Source organism: Atta cephalotes (genome assembly GCF_000143395.1).
Source record: "Atta cephalotes unplaced genomic scaffold scaffold00002, whole genome shotgun sequence".
In the NCBI taxonomy this organism is placed as follows: Eukaryota; Metazoa; Arthropoda; class Insecta; order Hymenoptera; family Formicidae; genus Atta; species Atta cephalotes.
In genome coordinates, this window is record NW_012130066.1 from 1032021 (window position 1) to 1047658 (window position 15638).

A 15638-nucleotide genomic window follows, 5' to 3' on the forward strand; every position below is an offset into this window, starting at 1 on the left:
CTCTCTCTCTCTCTCTCCTCCTCCTCCTCCTCTCTCTCTCTCTCTCTCTCTCTCTCTCTCTCTCTCTCTCTCTCTCTCTCTCTCTCTCTCTCTGGGTGTTGTTTTATTTTTATATGCTTTCTGGAATTATATCAGACGAAATTCTGCCGTAGAGACACTTTGCTACTGTTATTACATTCGCTCTAATACTTTTTTTTTAAACTACACTGACCTGCAATATTGTTGAGTTGTTCTATGCTTTATGAAAAATTCTCAAAGAAATTTTTACAATTATAGTAGTATATATATATATATACATATAATGTTCAAGAAATATAATTGTTTTTGTATATTAACCTTAAAAGGCAGCATTTCGCTTGTAATTCAATGTTCCTTAAAATGCTATTTCTTTTATAATTTAAGAAATTTTATTTTAATAAAATATATACTTCTAAAAGAATATAACAGTAAAACATATTTTATCCTTATATATGAATTCTTATTCTAACATCTGTCTAGCTGGTCCTCCCCACTTAACCAAATTTTAATGAATAAATTATATAATAATGCGCTATTTATTTCGTTTCCGCAAGAAAACATTTTTGCGCTCATTTCGCTTAGCTAAAAAAAAATCTTTTTCGTGAGAAGGTTGTCAATCAGCTCCCTCATCTCTCAGGGATAAATATGACTGTTTGCTCCAAGAGGCAAATTTTTAAGAGGCGCAAAAATTGAAATTATATGAATATGAAAGCACATAAATCCTGTATTTGATTTTCCAAATCGGTTGTTATTAATACATGAAGAGACTAATTGACTGATCTTCTCAACCCTCTCACAAAAAATTTTTTTGCCTAAACGAAATGAACAAAAAATTTTTTTTATGGATTTTGAGAACACATAAATAGCGCATTATTATATAATTTATTCATTAAAATTTGATTAAGTGGGGGGGAGGGGGAGCTAAGCAGATGTCTTATTCTGTATAAGTTTAATGTTTGTTTCCATGATTTATCTTCCAATGTTTTCAACAAAATTTGGATTCGCGTATTTTTATTCGCGTATTCTATTTAGATATTGAAAAGCATTGCTTTTAGCAAGCTACTTTACGATCACGATGTTTCTTTTTCATACACGAACGTTTTATGAGATATTTATGTTTTTATGAGTCTGATCTTCGAGATGATATCGATTGTGTCTACCCAGCAGTCGTTCCGAAATTTATCGAGTCCATGGTGTAAGTTTATTTATTTTTTTCCAAATATGACATCAATATTCGGAAGACCTTATGAGAAACCTTAAATTTGATCGTGATATGGCAAGATTCGCTTTTATAGCCACGATGCCGACTCTCTTGGCAATTCTTCTTTAATGCCACCGTTATTTTCATCGTTAACGCGGGAACTGAATACTACTAAGATTATATCGAAGATCAGATAGGTTCTGTGTATATTTCGTTACATGTTAATATTCATAATGCAAATAGAGATGCTAACCATGTATACATAAGTTGGTCTCGCAGAGAGATCAATTACTAATGCACGAGTGAAATATGAAAGTAGATATATGCATAATATGGTATTCCTTCTATGACATAAATCAGGGATTTTCGATAATGAAAATGTTATACGAAAATGTAATACGAAAATATTATCTGTGTTTTGATATTTTTACAATATACATTATGAAACTAGTGCTTTCTATTTAATGATACAAGTTGACATAAATGTCATTCTATCTTATAATAACAAAGACAAAACAATATACTTATGCCGACTTGTATCACTAAATGGAAGGCACCCAACATAATCATTATGGTTAAAATATTAACCTTTATATATTATATTGAGAATATGCCTTTTATTTATAAGCTTGTATTAGTTGGTTGTTATGAGAATAAAAAAACTAGCGTAATTAAAAATATAAAAATATCAGTGTGAGACTTTCGTTTTAAAATAAAATGTCCGGCAATGTTATTTAGAATATTTCCCCTCGTATACGATCATCATATCGTCACGTTCTTTTTCAAGTGCTCGCAATTTCACTTGATTCAAAATTTCTTTAAAATGTGCCAGGAACATATCACAACGCAGCAAAATGACATGTAATCTCGTTAAAGGTGTGCTTCACTAGCGATCTTCATTCTTGATGGGATCAGAAATCCGTCTTACGGGACCAGAATTTTCAACTTTCCTGCATCTCGTATCTTCATAACGAAAATCTGTGTCGTTCCACTAAATCATCGTATCTTTTCCGACTTGCTGCACTTCTTTATCCTCATGCGATATCGTAAGCAAGCTTTTATTAACAAACTTTTGTTCATAAAGTTGTATCAGTGTTAACGACTGGAATCCGCAAACTTGTCATTCCCAGTATCATGAAAAAGAAGAAAGGCTCTTCTCGAGAAAAATCATAAACGCCACAAGAGAAGTGCGAACCGATTCCCATGACGCAAACAGCCCGACGAAATTTTCCGCTGACGCGCATTTTCTCTGTCGTGGGCTGATCATAATACCGGCAAAAGCGAGAAACTCTAGAAACTTGAGACCGAGGACGAAAGGTCGGGTCTTGTATCAACGTGGAAATTATATGGAACACGCGCACGCTGCACCCACGCACCAGACGGTTTTGTTACGATCGCGTCTTAATACAACGCGCAGCGTTTCCAGATAGAAATGTATTGCTACATATTATTGTAAGTGCTGCAGTAAATGCTGTAGTACCTAATACAGTTGTCGTCAGTACAGCGCTTTCTTATTCCATTTTATTATTTCCCTGCGGCGGACTATTATTTCCGAGTATTTCAATTTTCTATCAAACTATTTTTGTAATCTGTGTAAGTGTTGCATTATTTACACACACATGCAATGAGTTTTGTAATAAATAATTTCCAGTAAAATTAGATATATGTTTAAAGAACACTTATTTAATATTATATCAAAGAATTATTGCTATTTTAAGATACATAATTTTTTACTGAATGTTCAATAATTCGCTAATTTTTAATTTATGCGATTAATTTTGCACTGTACATGTAATAGAAAAGTGATAGTCCGCAGCAAATTGTAAAAACATTTCGGATAACTTGAGGATGATATTTACGCTTAAATTTACTTCGAAATTAATCAGAACAATTAACACTTAATCTTTAATGCTGTCGTTTTTGAATCTAAAAGATTGTTTTACTCAGAATTGTTTTCAGGATAATACTCTTTCGTTGAAAATGCATTTTTCTGAATATATATTCAAATCGGGGAAAAAAATCTTTTACACCATTTACAAACGTTGTGTATAGTGGCTATTGCTTGACTACATCCGATATTATTATCGGATTTTATAACGCACTCGTTTTTTTTCTATGACATCTCTTCGATGAACAATTTTATTAACGCACTGGAAAAAAATCTAACTGCATTAATTGGGATTCTTATTGAAAATAGATAAATCAGAATTTGAATCTAGTTGAATTTATATTGCAATTCCAGTAGAGATAAATCTAACTAATATGATCAATCTTCTGGTTCATTCATTTTCAACCAGAAATGTTTCTCAGTGCAATCACTGTTTTTTACATCAAGCAGAAAATAGGAAGAAAAAGCTGACCTTTTCCCTAATTTACAAAGATTCAATTATCCATAATTACATGTTTTTCTGTGAACGTAAACAGGAATTTACTTTTAGATTATCGTGAAAGGTGAGATGTCATGTCATGTTTTAGCAATTCAACATTGTGACAACTGAGAACGCAAAATTTTATCAAATTTTATCATTATCAGTCTATCGCTTTTCAATGAATAAATTATCAGGCCGCGAACAATAAAGTGCGGGAAAAATGCTCAGATGGAATTAATTCGCGCCACGTGCAACAAGAACAATCCAATAAAAGTGAAAAATCCGCCATTTGCATTTTTGCGATCCCGTATTTCAATTCAATCAAACACGCGCCTCGTGATATTTACGGTTCCTCATCGAAGTAGGTCATGCGGACTAACTTCTTTAAAAACATGACTCAAGTACTTTGTATCCGCATAAAAAAATTCGAGCTATCATGATCTATACATGCTCTTTACTTCTACATATTTTTTTACAAAGTACATAAAAATCGATCTATTTTGCTTTGATGCGTCACACGGACATAAGTTCGTCAACTCGATATTCAGAGGCAAATATATTGACATTTAAAGGCTCAAATTATTCTAACTAAATCAAAAGATCTCGAGAGCATTTCGCTATTGGAAAGAGCAACTCGGCAACGATTACGTCGTAGCTTTACGAGGTATCCAACGCTATAAAGTCGACAGGTGTCAAAGGTAGCTTAAAAGTCCGACGGTGACGTGCAATTGCTCGCGTCATTAACACGTTTACACGCGCTACCTTTGTTCTTGTGACTCATTCAGTTGTTAATTAATTTGTCGTTTGATCGTTAGGATCGTTATCGATGAAATTAGTTCTCTATATGAATAGAAAATTATCGGCTTGTGTTAATACAGTTCAACATTCTGGTATAAATTGTCACGCGCGTATATTTTCTAGCGATACAATTCTTGAATTATTTTAGCAATATTTGTCGATATTCATTATTCTTTTTTCACGGTTATTATTTTTTTTTTTAGTATATTATATTTTATTAGTATAATAAATTAAATTGTCTTCTTACGCAAATTAAACGCAAATTAAATTTGTGGGTACGATATTCTTTTTATATAATTTATGTTATCCAGTACACGAAATAAATATGAGTATAAATATACAGGTTTCGCAGTGGAAGGTTTAAAATACTTATTCGTTGTAAATAATTCACCGAGTTAATTCTTGCAAAATATATTTAACTGCAGTCTTAAGTTTTCCCTTTTAAGTTTTTCTTGCGTTCTTCAGAAACATTATTAGCAGTGCAAACGAAAAATACAAAAGGAATATATTTTTTTTATTAATCTATTTTAGTATTATAATTCAATAATTCAAAAATTCTAAAATTAATAATAATTATTACTTTATTTAATAAAATTAATACTACATGTGCCTATTATTTATTATAATTTACATTTTAAATCAATATTTTTGTTTACAGTATGATTACTCAGTACGCCTATAAAAAAGTATTTCTAAGAAAGATTCGCGTTCGAGAAACTTCAAGTTAGAAAACATTGCACTATTATACTGAGGAAACATTTAATGGCCTTCGCGTAAAAATAGCGATAAAAGCATAGTGCCAATGAAAGAACGCCGACTTTTGTTAGTACGATCCTAAAAACTTTGCCCGTTAATGCCGAACTCTTGATATAATTAAAATATGTAATATCACTCCTAAACTTATAACAGGTAATTTTAAAAAGTTTTATAGAAGCTCCGTTTTGGTTCTGAAAAAATATGTTGGGAGGGATTATTGCAGATAAACGTTACTGCCATTTGGTGGTTCAGAATTAAAGACTTTCTTTTTTATGATATATTCATATAAGCATGCATTCATCCGGCAAGCCGAACTTTCTTTCTATTTTATTGGCAGAGAGAAAGCAATTTTATAGAGTCATGCTCTTTATGGAAAAGATTTTCGATAAATCGGAGAAACGCATCAGTTACGCTGCTCAATGTTACGCGTAATCCATACGAGAAATCCCATTTTTCAATGGACCACAATCATTCATCATTCGATAGGTCGTGTTGCTCTAGCATGAAAAATATAAATTTGGGGCATTACATCCCTTTCTTTTATTTATTTTCAATCTTTATTCTGATTTTTATTCTAACTTGCTATGTTAATCAATATTATCAATACAAACATAAAAAGTTTCTTTCATGTATCACGTTTTAGTGTGTGACGAACTTTTATTTAATACAAAACATTGTAGCATAACTATATATATATATGTGTGTGTGCGTGCGCGTGTGTGTGTGTGTGTGTGTATATTACCTTTAAACTTTCATCAAAGAAGTTGTCACCTAATAAAAATATTTTTTTTCACTAAATATTGCTAATAATGAGTCTAAATCAACAAAAAATGTAATAAAGACATTTGTAATCATGTTTATTATTAGGTACATCATGAATATGTAAATATTCATAATTATATATTGAAAATAATTAATATTGCGATATGATAATTTGGAATTATATTGGCTATTAAGATTTGCTAATTAATATACAATTTATTAATTCACAACGAAACTAAAGATACTTTCAATAAAACGTTCGCTTTTATTTCTAATAAATAGGCGTTAACGCAATTTCTACGTGTGAATACATGTTTAATTAACTCCAATTTGCGCTAGCTGGCTACAGACAAAATTTAATTCTCTGTACTGGATGCAATACTTCTTTTTTTATTCGCTCTTTCATTGCGGATTTTCCTTTCGCACGAGCTCTCAACTTAATACGGTTATTTATCATGGCTGTAGTGACCAATAAGTCAAGAAGCGAACGTGAATGCGATAGTTTCTGCGATGTCTACGCAAACATGGGCACATCGCCATTTTCATCTATCATAAGATTATACTTTTTTTTTGACGTCATAAATTACACGCTATATGCGTAGATATGAATCGTGACTGTCCATTAGACTCCAAATGTCGACTGTTGCATCTGTTAAATGCTTACAAATTATGCGAAATAATATTAAATAAAAAAATATATTTATATTACATTTAGTAATATTTTCAAAATGATTATTATTAATCTAACTGTTATTATATAGGAATAGCATCATTGGAAATATATTTGCAGAAAATACACTATAAACAATAAAAGAAAATTTTTTTATCGAAATGTAAAAAGTATAACAAGATAGTATAAAAAGAAATATCTCTGAGAATATGGATAAAAAAAAGAATTATCTTGGCAGTGAAAAATGTTTCATGCCTACAGAAGTATTAAGCAAAATGGCACAGTTATATGCGATTATTTATCACTGGAATGATAATACTCATGGAAGGACGACTGTTGTAATTTACGAGAGTCCACGTTCCTCGCGCGAGTTTTCTAGCTTTGTGTACTGTTCTTTTCCAACGCCATATTATCGTAGCAAGATAAGGCATGTTACCGATTAAATCCAGCTGTAGACAATTTGCACAGAACTGCATGTGAAACAATGCTTGAATTCGAAACTTCAGTTACGCGCGTCATAACGTTTACAAATGCGTCATCGTGTTATCAGAAACGCAGTCGCTGTTCGACAATTCCCATCGCGACAAATGTAAATGTTGAGAAATTCTGATATACAATTTTGGGACGTGAAGATATATCGATTCTTATATGTGTGCTTATAAATTAGACAATTAACAATTTAAAAAATATATTGATACGTCTCTTCGCAATTTATTGTAACTTACTGTATCATAATTTGCAATAATCGTGACAATAAAATTTCAATAATACAAAATGTAGGTTAAACATTCTGATAGAATCGTGTTTCTAATATTGATTCAGAATAGTTGCAACGCATGGTTGTTTGCAAGGTTGGGAAATAACACCATTATTTGTAACGCCCGCAGTTATCGTTACATTTTTTTCAATAACGACTGTTACTTTTGTTTGTCTGTAACGACAATGGTATGTCGTTACATTTTTACAGTAACTAGAATGAATTTATCCGTTTTATCGTTTTATTTTAATTCCTATTATTATCTATTTTTAATAGATTACATTATCTTTTTAATCAAATCAAAATATTTTGTTTAAATACAAATATAAATGTTAAAAATACTGAATACTGTAAACTTGTAGTATCTATAAGTACATATATGTAACGTGAGCTATAAAAAGAGGATATTAAAAAGAGATCGATTTCTGCTCAAAAAGATGTAAGAAAAGAATTTTATTATAGATTTTAATCTCCTGGGTATGATAAAATTATTAAGGATGAACTGTTCGCAGCGTTTGAGAAATATTTTGAAAATTGAGCACGGACGTAATGTATTTATTCAAATTTTAATATTCTTGTTTCATTTTTGACTTTATTAAGCCTCCTTTCACTTAAAAATTAGAATGCACTTTTAATAACAATATTAATGTTTCAAAATAATGTTCCATTTTTAAATTTTTAATAAAATTTATATTTATGAATCAAAATTTCTAAAGATAAATATTATTAAAAAATAAAAATATTAATATAAAAAATACACAATTTATTATATTAAGTTAATATATAAGGAAAAGCTTGCTATATGAAGATTAATTTAAAAAATTTTAATTATACTATTGATTGTTACAATCAATCATTAAAACAAAAAATAAAAAAAGTAGAACTATTACTTTCTAAATAAAAGTAACAAATTACTTTTTACAAAAAGTAACAGCAATTATTTTTATAAAGCAACGTTCCCAAGACACACGATATAAAACCTGAAGTTCGAGTCACGTGCAAATGAATCCAATATTTTAAGAATGGATTTATTCGATATCACAGTCATGATTAATTAAAATATTCGGAATGTCGTAAACATCGGTATTACATGTCTATGCTCAGAATTCCTCTCTATTTCGAGAGAAAAATATTTTGATCTATAGTGTAAATAAAAAATATATTTGTAACAGTGCGCTCAGTTATTTTGCTGTTATCGACGGTAGTCATTTCAAATTATACGCGTTCCAAATTATACACAATCCAACGCATGTCGAACTTAATAACGACATAAAGGCTCTGTATGCGAGAGCTACGCTGATCAGTAAAATGACATGCGCAGGCAGGAACGAGGATGGAGCGACCATGGTCTGCCATGCGTTTAATATTCTCGATGTGTATGTATATTCGCGTTGCCGCATTTCAGGCAATCTAGATCAAATCACGGCGGTGTCCCACCTGTTTCCGACCGTTGGAATCATTCCAGCAATAAAGCTCACATTCAACATGCCGAATAATATAGCTAAGGTATCTATAAGTGTGTTTGCACGTGCAGGGACGAACCAATCAAGAGAACGTGCAGGCAAGAGACCGATTAGAAACTTGGACAAGAAGAGCAACACCAAAAGCATAGTATAAACAGAAGACGAAGGTCCTTCATCAATAGATGAAGAAAGACAGAGAGAGAGAGAGAGAGAGAGAGAGAGAGAGAGAGAAGAAAGAAAGAGAATACTGGCAATCGACCAAACGTGATGCAATTTACATCTCGATTACGAATTTGACATGGATTCACTCGTATCTGTAAAAATATATGTATTTACTATCGTCCTAGGTCATCACAGCATGGTCGAAACTTAGGAAAAACGTTGGCATTTGCGAAAAACAGAAGTCCTTCGGAAGAAACAACTGTTTTTCTTATTTTCTGAAGAAAAGAAAATTGAATTTTGCCGTTTCATCCAGTATCTTTGTATTTATTTTAGTAGTGCGCAAAACAACAAAAACTATTTTTCTCAATGCTTTCTAAAAAACGAAATTTAGTCGATTATACTGAAATTATATTAGTTTATTGTATTTTATGTTACATAATTTATTATGTTTATTGTAATAATGTAATGTACAATAATGTAATGTATTAAGAAAATTATTAAATGACTGTTGAAATTTTTGTGAATATAATGTGAACTCTTTATTAAAGATAATTCAAAAACTAAATTAGATAAACGATATCCTATTAATAATAAAATATTATCTTTTCTATTACAATATTATTTTTTTATAATTTTTTTATGAATATTTAAAACGTATTAAAATTTAATAATTCGATAATTGTGATATCGATAATTAATTTAATCATTGCAAAATTAATGCATTTACATGCTTATTGAGCGACTTTAATTTTTATTTGATTTTAAATTATAAAAATTTCAATTTATTTATAAATTATAGAAAAAAGATATGTTCTCTCAATATGTCAATAAAATGTTAAAATTTCTAGAACATAAATTGAAATGATAAAATAAATAAAGTTTTAGTCTGTCACTAACTTCTCCAAGCGTTTTACATAAAATAACGCACATGTTCTGAAAGTTTTTATCATTTTATTGAGAGATTTGAAAGGATCAATAATATTTGATTAAATTCTCCGAAATTTGTAAGTTGTTCAAATCCACAACGATAATTTTTGTGAAATATTATTTATAATAATACCTTAATAAAATGTAGTGCGCGTAAAACTAAATATCATAGGTGACATAAGTACTTATATTTAGTCTTAGTTTGAGTATTTGATAAGTTTTCGTTTATAACGAAAGTTATATTTAACTCGCGCCTCTCCTTCTTCTTCTCCATCTTCCGAGTATCTCTTAACATTTCTCCTTGTGTAATCACGCTAACAAAGTTGAAGGAAACCACAGTGAGACACAATCTACGAGAGCTCTATGAGTTAGATGTTAATTAATATTACCGTTCGCGCCGGGTCAAGGATATCCAAGTAAACGAGAATCGAGTTACAAATTAGGTCGAATCATGCTTAAATATCATCTCTTATTATTAAGAGAAGAGCGTGCTATCAAGTAGCATTGGAGGATATATTTGATCAGCTTAATTCAGATCTGTTAATTTCTCGTAAAATTTAAATAATTAGGAGAAAAAATTTAATTCTTTGCAAAATAAAAAACAAATTTTAAAAAGATATCGTTATAATAAGACTTTACACAAATTTTAAACACGAATCTTTAAATCTTACATTACTTAAATGTTATATTTAAATGATGCTGAATAGATATAGTTAATATATTTGTAATTTGATAATATATAATCAATCAGTAAAAGTAATTAACAAAACAGTTTATTATACTAATAAAAATCGCATCGGAGGCATAATTCATGTTTTGATTTAAGATATATTTATATTCTATTTGTATAAAGGTTGCCGTTCAGTGAACTTAAGCTGCTAAGTCAAGATATTGCTTTAAGTCTACGTAATCTAACGGAAATTGGAAATAACAATAAACTTCTACTATCCATAACCTCACGATTAGGTGAATTTCAACCGGTTGAAATTCGCCTTATGAATAAGTTTACTGCTATTTCTATTTCCGTTAGTACGTAGATCTAACGCAGTATTTTGATTGGCCCATCAGTTTAAGTTCACATCTTAAGGTTACTGTTACAGAAATTTTGTGTGCGGCAGCCCTAAGCAACATTGAGCATTAAAATATTGTTTACGTTACAGATGGGAATGACGCAACAAGAAGCTGGTGCATCAGTTACGCCGGAGGAAAGTGGAAAAACCTTAAGCAAGATATTGCAGCTGGGAAACATCATAACAGCAGGAAATGGTAATTTTTTTGTTTATTTTAGCTTTTAATGTATGCATTAAATCGCACATAATTATTTTAACAACTCAACTTAATTTCTATTCATTTAATGATAACTCTCTTCACATTAATAAAATTATGCACTAGAGAAAATTTCGTATTGAAACATTACTATGAAATGCTTTTACAAGATCGATTCCGCTTCCTCATTCTGTATTTTCCAGAAGTGCATTTCAAAAATATGCTTTAGCTTACTTTATATACTTTCTATATATACTTTCCAATTAACATCAACAAGTCACTGTTAACATAAACGCGTTTGAATATCAATCAGAATTGTACAATCTCTTTCCATCTTATTCTCTCTTCGTAATTTCTTGTTACTTCAAATTTATTCGTGACATTTTCCTCATGTACATATCTCAGGTATCCTGACCTGACTGTAAAAGCATTTGGCTCGAGTATGATTTCGTTTCCACGAGCATTTTTATTTCATGATACTCTCTCTCACGGCACTCGAATCTACAGAATTTATATTTATACGTAACTGTGCGTAAAGTGCGAATATAACACTTGCATAAATATCAGCCAATGTTTGTCCAATTATACGGTGGAGCCCCGCGTTGGTGGATGAAAGTACGCGAGAAAGGCCAATGAGGGTCGAGGACAATCGGGCAAGGGCGTTTCCCCACTTTTCATCGACGGCGTGCATTTTCCTTTTTCCTTCATTTTGCACGATGCACGATGGAAAGCACCGTACCACCATCTACTCTGCGGGTAGAAATTTATTAAAGGCGAATGCTGCAGAGGTGTAGCAATGGCGTACCTGCGCGGCCTTAAGCAGCCGTGTTGATTGTCTCGATACAATACTGTCTGTTTTGATTTATGCGTCGTCGAATTGAAGAAACGTCATGTCGCAATTTATCAGCATTGGGACATTGTTAAACGCGTTGAATTTATCGAAAGCTTTTGTGCTCGGTTGTATGTTTATGAATAAGCTTCCCTCACGATTCTCCGACAATGATTAAAATTATTTCGCTTCACTTCGTCATGTGTTTCGTGTTTCGTGTTTCGTTGATGGCATTTTAATAGAGATGTAATAATATCGTAGAAAGCGACGTTCCTCTTTACTTTGTATTTAACGCTATCGGTAAACATAATTAATAGTCCTACGCTTGCGTAAGACTTTAATGCTTTTACTTCACTAAAAGGGAAGGTACGAATCCAATTTACATTTTCTACATTACTCGACGTATTGGTATAATCGTGCACACATATACATGCCCAGAAAATCCCAACTTACTATGTATACTATATTTCCACAAGTATTGAAAGTTTAAAGATTACTTTGTAAGTAAGAAAAATATACCAAAATACACAGTGATGTATTCATAGTCGATATAATAAGAGAAATTGGAGTACATTCGCAAGTTTAATTACTAAACGATTCTATCGTCGACTGATGATGAGAATTAATTTGAATGAGAATTAATTTGAAATTGATTCACGTATAATTACTACGATAAAATTTTACAAAATCATTCTTTCCAGCAAATTACGTCTTTAAAATAAAAAAGGCGGACAGTAATCTGTAGAAACACGACGTACACAATTTATTTTCACTATTGATGTACAAAATAAAAAAGCAATATTCGAAAGAAAATCCGCTAATTGAAAGAGAAAATCACGAAAAAATTTCGTCCATCTTACTTTATTTTAATCCCAGAAAAAGCACTAACGAAGACAAGTGGAGAGTATTGCAGAAGTACTCTCTAAGCGAACTAAACCCGACTGTGCGCAGCAGGATTTAAATGACAGAGATTTGATGGGAAGCAAAGAAAGTTTTTCCCTTCAGTGAAACTTACATTTTCTTCATTCCGTAACGTGACTTATGCTGTAAATTTTTTCCTTTTTGTTTGTGTTTCACATTACATTAAACTTCATTTAACGATGCCGCATAATAATATATTGTCTTTATCTGCTACCTTACAAGAACACTCATAAAAGAAGATGTTTAATTTTAATAAGTATTAAAATGTTTTATTTGTCTCCATTTTTTAAATAAGTACTTAAGATGTTTTAGCTTTAAACGAGCATATAAAACTAAAAAATGTTTAATTTTGAAAAGTGTCTTATTAAAAAATGTATAAAGATATATAATTTTGTAAATATATTATTTGGAAATATTTTAGAAAGATATTTAGTTTTAAAAAGTGTTTTAAAATGAAAACATCAAAATCTGTTTTAACTTAAGATTTAAAGCTTAGGTAATGATTTATTAGAAAATCTAAAGAACTTAATTTAAAATAATATAGTATTTAAATTTAAAATACTAAAACGTTTAAAGCTAAAACAGTTATTATTAAACATTTGTTTTGGAAAATAAATTTTAAATAGATTTTAAACATTCCACTTTTTATAGTAAAGATAGAAATCTTATCTATCTTTTTCATGATTTATTATGTGGGCGATATTTTTGATAAGACTACATGACTACATAAATATTAAAATGATTTAACTTAATTAATTAATATAAGCTTATGTAAGCAGATTTGTTTGAAAAAATAAAATAATTTTGCAGCAGACTCTGTTTTATGTCACAGAATAGTTAATTGAAATTAATTCATTGCAAAAAATATTGGAGATTAAATTCTCGTTCTGAAAAGAGATAAAAAAATCTTTAATGCGGAACGTACCAATTGCGAGAAAGAAGGAATACGATAAGTCTTTTGACAACCGGCTTTGCGAAGATCGATCTATTTCCTCGGATCTAATACGCGTTTTGTTCGACCGATCGTTAAGTAATAGTGTTTAAGCCTTTAATCGCAATCACAAACGATCAGACATAAAGGGAAGTGAGTTAATGTCGTTCCACCGACGAAACGGGCAGTTCTAATTAATCCTCTTCGTCCTCCGCGTCTCGGATCTTCGTACGGCGATTCGACTCCGCCTCGTCTATTGGCGGAGATTCGTAGCTCGAGAGTTTCCCGGGAATTTCGCATAACTTTCTGCAGACCTCGCTACACCCACTGAACCTCTCCAAGATCCAAAAGGAGAACTCTTAAAGGAGAAATGGATACTTTCAAGTGAGACTCCTATGAAATACTTGTTAACCTGGCGGATATGGCAGTTTTATTTCTCAGCTAATTGTGTTGTCAACAGAATGTGGACAGATGATATCTTATTTTGCCTTTGTGTGAGAAGACCAAATTATGAGCGATAATTAAATAATTGATATACCATAAAATATTCGGAATGCATCATATATATTTACAAAGCAATAAATCTGCTAGAATAAAGTGACTATATATAAACTGGCAATAGAATTTTTATGACAGTAATAATCCTATATATCTCTATTAGACTTAAATATAATCCTGCATTTACACACACACACACACACACACACACACACACATACACACACACACACATTTATATGTGTTAGATAAATTATATTGATTCATCAATTGATTCATATCAATATTGATTTGAATCATGAATAAAATGGTATAAACTGATAATATTAATAACTAATTTTAAATTCAAATTAAAAAAATATATAATTAAGAGAAATAAAATGCTCCGAAATAATTCTATCTGCAAATATTGGCAATAAACAAAAAAAAACGTAGAGCAATGTTAAGAAACTTATAAATATCATGAAAAGAACGATTATGAAATATCTAAACATTTAGCTAGATATACATAGATCCGAAAATAATTTTATTTGGATTATCAAAATAATTATAGATAGAACGCTTGAATTGATCCTAAAATGTTTTTGCAGCATTATCATTAATGCTTAAGTATTCTCTAATAACTTTTAATGATCCAAAATTATTTCCAGTTCTGTGAATGCAGCTAAATTTTTTAATATTTCAGCAATATCATTCTTTCTACGGAAAGAAAGGGTTGGTACTTTAAAAATAGCCGTCGACATCTCTTTTCATTTTGCTTTCTCGCCAGAAATTTGAGCTATTTGTGAAAATGATCAGATAACGTACGGTGCCGAGTGATGGAGTTGTGAAGTCAACATAAAGGGGAGAGCTCGGGCGAAGTCAGAAGAAACTTCTAAAGAGAGTGGAAAGTTTGATAATAGTGGTGTAGGTACTCGACAAGCCAAGAACTGAGCGCTCTTATAAAAAATGTGAGCATATATATGTTCGTAAGAAATGAAACACGGAAACACATACAAACAACTAGGTAACGACACGAGAGAGTTGAGGACTCTTGACAATAAAAGGAGAAAACGATTGAATAGTAACTGTCATTTATATGTATATCTAGAGCACCAAATGTAGCCATTCCCGCGGGCTCGTTGCACTCTTCTTCCTAGTTCTTTATGCTGTAATTATCAATTCAGGATTTTGAAATTGTCTGTTGGGAAATTATAAGCTATGTTCGTGATTTTCTCTTAATTAGTATAAAATTAATTCTACTAAATTTAGATATGCCAGATATAAAATTTATCAAGTTTTCGTTACAGTAGATAATTTGTTAAATCTAT

General features: G+C 30.8%; 1 protein-coding gene across 1 annotated transcript in view; it reads left to right on the forward strand.

Annotated features, from left to right (window-relative positions):
* Positions 1-15638, forward strand: part of LOC105622576 (regulating synaptic membrane exocytosis protein 1) — a 138173-nt gene that overhangs the window by 1857 nt on the left and 120678 nt on the right. The window contains exon 2 of the mRNA XM_012203995.1: positions 11044-11149. Within this exon, the coding sequence (XP_012059385.1) occupies positions 11044-11149 (106 nt within the window). The remainder of the gene's footprint in view (positions 1-11043; positions 11150-15638) is intronic.